The sequence below is a fragment of the Bison bison genome, unplaced genomic scaffold (assembly GCF_000754665.1).
Source record: "Bison bison bison isolate TAMUID 2011002044 unplaced genomic scaffold, Bison_UMD1.0 scf7180017864145, whole genome shotgun sequence".
NCBI classification, from domain to species: Eukaryota; Metazoa; Chordata; class Mammalia; order Artiodactyla; family Bovidae; genus Bison; species Bison bison.
Genome location: NW_011494717.1, coordinates 6,210,423 through 6,215,273, shown reverse-complemented (window position 1 = coordinate 6,215,273; position 4,851 = coordinate 6,210,423). Strand labels below are relative to the sequence as shown.

The window sequence follows — 4,851 nt, the reverse complement described above, 5'->3', positions numbered from 1 at the left end:
GGGACTGGAAGTCACAAAGAGCCTGCCCGTTCCTGCATGGCTGGGGCCAGCGCGGCTGCGCGGGGCTTGCACGCCAGGCAGCTCAGCTCGAAGTGAAAGGACACAACAGATTGGAAAGGAGATGCCGGCCAGTGTGCCATCCTGGAACAAAACACAGTCACTCTGGGGTTAGTTGGCAAGTCCAAACACAGCAGTGGGAAGCAAGCAGAGGTCTGTCCTCCCACTCTGAGCACAGTCCCGGCTCAGCGTCCGCCCCGGAGAGGCTGCAAGGCAAAATGAGCAGCGGCATTAATCTGCTGATGGGTGAGAGAAACAGGAGCGTTACCCTGGGCCGGCCCCCTCGTCTGCTGTCCCTCACTAAGGCGCTAGAAGGTGGCCCCTGACTTCTTTGCAAGGGTATGAAGCAGACAAGGTAAAAAAAAAAATCAACATAATGGAAAAAAAAAAAAAAAAAGATGCTCATGCACCATTAAGACTCATTCAGGTAGAAATAGCCGGGGCAGAGGGTAGGAGGGGAGGGGAGCAAAGGCTGAGAGAGACCGTGTTTAGGACACACCTGGTCTGTGCTCAGAAGGGCTGGCTTAGGCTCAGTGTACAAGTATCGAGACATGCAGTGTGAATGAGGCTTTGGCTACAAGTCAGTTCTCCCTGACTTGGGCTGTTGGAAAAGCGGCCCCGTGGGTGCCTCGTGCTCCTCGGTGGGGGACGGTCTGGTCGCTGTGCTGTCCTGGCATTAAGTTCACTATCGACAGCAGTGGTGATGGTGCTGGGGACCTGTGCTGGCCCAGCGGGGGCAGTGTGCAGTGGTCCCTTAGAGTGGAGTCTGCAGTCCTCCTAACCTCAGGGAGGGCTTGTGAGCCACTGAGAACGCAGGATCCTCGAGGGTGGGGTGGAATGTTGCCTACTGCTGGCAGAGGCCCCCCAACCCCAGGGACCAGCGAAGCTGTGTGGGATGGGCTGGGGACAGTGGCTGCTCTGAGGCTGTGTGTGAGAGGGCACTGGGAGGAGGAGGGGGAGGAGAGATGGCTACTGGCTCTGTGACAGGGAGTCACGCTTCAGGAACCTGTAAGAGAGGGGAGGAGAAAAGCGACACAAAAGCGTCCTACAAAGGAACAGACCCGACCACAGCTGGAAGGAAGGCAAACCTTTGAATCAGGTCCTTGAAATACAAGCTGCAGGAAGCTAGAACATTTTGGTGGACTTCAAACTCTCTGCCTTCAACAACAATTTTCAGGTCTGTAAACGCTTTCGCTCTGCGCTGCTGGTTCAATTCCTTCAACATTTCTGCAGAACAGAGAAGACAGACAGGGCCAGGTTCCCATTAAGAGTTTTTTTTTTAATTAAATTTTTTTTTTCAAGAAGTAGAGAAATAGGAAAATACTTGATACTGTTTCTTGGCAAGACTGGCTCAAACACTGACAGTCAAAAGAAGTCACAAACAATGCGTAAACAAGCAGCAACTGGGAGGGGTCACATAATCAAAGGAATAACGACTTTCAAAAGCAAAAAAAAAAAAACAAAAAACAACCAAACACAAAACAACAACAAAAAAACCCAGAAACTAAAAAAACCAAACCCAGAATTGAAAGGCTGGGAGAAAAGTTTCCCATACCGACAATTGGAAACACAGAGAATACATCATCATAGACAACTGAAAACTGGAATTTAACTACAGAACAAGTTCTCCAAATGCCAATGAGTGCCGATGTATCTGATACCAAGTAAAGCATGGCATTGTGATGTAAGATGGGCTGGATATGGTTCAAAGGAATAAAAACCACAAAACCTGCAAAAACAGCGTCCCTTACGTTAGATACTCACAGCCATGGCTGGGGCGAGCTCCTTGGGGAGGGGCCCCCAAGAAAGTAGGGGTGGAGTGGGGGCCTGATGAGCACCTCCCTTTCACACTTCTGGGGCTGATGTGGGGGTTTGGGGGTGAGGGTGGGGAAGCAAGCCAGGGGCAAGGATAGTCTATACCTCCTCCCACTTCCTGAGTCATCCTCTCAGGACCCCCTCCCCTCACTGCGTCTTCAGCACAGGAGAGCCTGGCTTGCAGCCCCAGGAGGTTCCAAGAAGTGGCCTTCCAGCCTGACGCACACCTACCTTGGTCTGGTGTCTTGGCCACCTGGGCCCGGCACAGAGAGCGCCCCAGGTGCTTGGGCTCCGAATGTGGGCATGTCAGAAGCTTCTCCCAGACCCACTTCAAGGCTCAGAGGAGGGAAGGAGGAGAGCCTAACAGCTGTTCTGCTTAGTTTATATAAACACTCTCACTTACAAAGTTAAAGCCTTCAGAGGAGCAACACTCCCACCAGCCTTGCCCAGCCTGCCTGCCCCCCAACCTGACCTCCTCCTGGATAGAGCCTGCCTATAGCTTTCCTGGTAGCTGGACATCAGAGGTCCAGATTCTTGGGCTAGAATGACCTAGACTGTTCAGCAGCTGAATGGGAGAGGGTGGTCTGCAGAACTGAGCCCCATGCTCTAAGTCCCCCACTGGAACCTCGAGCCCCCTGGGTGAGTCTTTGCAGCACCCTGGCTGGTGTTCTGCAATTACCCTCCAGTGGGCCTTGCTCCAGCCCGACCACTCATCTCTGTCCTCCTGGGCCCTCATCAACTGCCTGCCACAATACCTGCCGAGCCCAGCTCATTCTCTGACATTTACCAAGGCCCTGTGCTTCCTGAGCCTCTGTTTCTATGTCTGTAAAATGGGGATGGAGGCTCCCTCTGTTCCATTCCCAGAACTTGGTGAAGATCAGATGCTCACAATCAGGGATGGGCAAGAACTTGTGGGCTTTGAGGTCAGCCAGACCCTTCGAGAGGACACACTGGGAACTCAGGGGGTGGGTACCGAGGGCTCGGGCAATGCCAAATCACTGTCCCTCACCAAACCAACATCGCTCTGAGCTGGGGTCGCCGCAGGGCACCTACAGGAGTGTGTGTGTGTTGGGGAGGGCATTCATTTGCTGGGGACTCTAAAGGCTTCCATGGATGTGCTCCAACCTGGAGCAAGGGAGACCAGCAGGGCGCAAAGCCCCAGGTGGAGGGCAAGGGGGACACGGTGGGGTGGATACAGGGGACAGACACAAGGCCTGGGGGAGAGACAGAGATGTGATGGGAGGACAGCAGGGGGTCAGATCTCAAAACCCTGTGAGCCAGCTTAACGCTCTGGGCAAAAGGAAGTCAGCAGGGGTTCTGTGCAGGGGGTGGCCAGGGTGGATTCCAACGGTCATGGCAGAGGCAGTGTGCAGGGAAGGAAAGCACCCTGTGGAGAGAGAGCTGGGCCTCAGAGCCAGGACTGGGGGAGACCCTGAACTCTCCTATCGGTGTGTGACCTTGGGAAAGTTACCCAGACTCCCCAGAACTTCCATGTCCCCTTCTGGTGAAAATTAATGGCACTATCCCAGGGTCAGCTGTTAGCCCTGAGCTCAGCACGTGCTAAACACTCAGTGGTGGTAAGTTCGATGTTTTTGTTGATGGTGGTGATCACTCTGCAATCCAAGTGAGAAGTGACAAAGGCCTGAGCTATAACGGTGACAGAAGGACCAGAAAAAACACAAGAATTTAGGCCAAGGGTACCATGGCTCCAGTATTTTGGTCATCTGATGCAAACAGACGACTCATTGGAAAAGTTCCTGATGCTGGGAAAGATGGAGGGCAGAAGGAGAAGAGGGAGTCAGAGGATGAGATGTCTGGACAGCATCAGCGATGCAATGAACACGAACTTGGGCAAACTCCAGGAGATGGTGAGGGACATGGAAGCCTGGCGTGCTGCTGTCCATGGGGTCTCAAAGAGTCGGACATGATTGGGTGACTGAACAACAACCACCACAGCCATCAGTTCTGCAGGAACCATAACGGGGTTGGGGTGCATGAAGACCACTTCCCGCTTCTGGGGGGACCTCGGGAAGGGAGAGGGTGATGAATTCAGCTGTGGGGATAAGGTTGGGGCCGTGGGACACCTGGGGAGAGTTGGCACTGGGGACCTGAAGCACACAGCCTGCTGGGGTGGACCCGACTCAGGAAGAACCTGCAGGGTTGGGCTGGGTTAAGGCTGAACTGCTGTGTTCGTATCGCACATTAGCTCCACAAAAGAGCCCCAGCTGAATTTATTCCCAAACTGTGAGCCACATGGATGATGTCACCTTTTGGAGTGAAATCCCATGGGTTGATCGGGTGGGGGGTACGGAGGAGAAAGAGCTCTGGGCTGGAATTTCTGGTTCTTGTTCCAGCTTTGCCACTAATTGGCTGGGTGACCCTGGGCAAGTTGCTCCAGCTTTTGGCACTCAGTTCCCCCAAGCACCATGGGCATGTGCTCTGGTGGCCCCAGTGGTCACTGCATTGAGAGATGGATACGGCCCCAGACGCCTTCTGAGTTAACCCTGCTCAGGCAATGGGGAGAATGCAGGGCTAGCTGCACAGAACGCCACGCCTTCTGGGCCCAAAGCATTCTGATTGTTTTGGAAAATTTTCCTTCAAACTAAATTCCCAGGGATGATTTCATCTGCAGTCCCGGCCCCAGCAGCGATGCCTGCTCCCCAGGCTGGATCTGGGAGGTTCTTGGAGAGCCAGGTCCTTGGAACTGTGGGCGCTTCCTACCCTCGCTTTGCGGAAATCTAGTTTTAATAGCTGGGCAAGATTACTCAGTTTTAGGAGAATTTTTCAATTTATGAAAGGGCTCACCAGGGGAGTTCTTCTCACAGCAGGGCCCCGAGTGCATTGGAAGTATTGATCAGTCAGTACGTGCTTACTGCTGCTGGCTGAGTGCCCAGCTGGAGAGCGGGCATCTGGGGACATGGTGACTGAGGATCCATGGGAGGAAGCCAGGATGGGCTCTGGGCACAAGCTGCCTCCCTG

At 53.8% G+C, this 4,851-nt stretch overlaps 1 protein-coding gene across 1 annotated transcript in view; it reads right to left on the bottom strand.

Moving 5' to 3' along the window:
- Window positions 1–4,851, bottom strand: part of KLHL29 (kelch-like family member 29) — a 335,635-nt gene that overhangs the window by 28,786 nt on the left and 301,998 nt on the right. Inside the window, exon 7 of the mRNA XM_010840684.1 lies at window positions 1,119–1,284. Within this exon, the coding sequence (XP_010838986.1) occupies window positions 1,119–1,284 (166 nt within the window). The remainder of the gene's footprint in view (window positions 1–1,118; window positions 1,285–4,851) is intronic.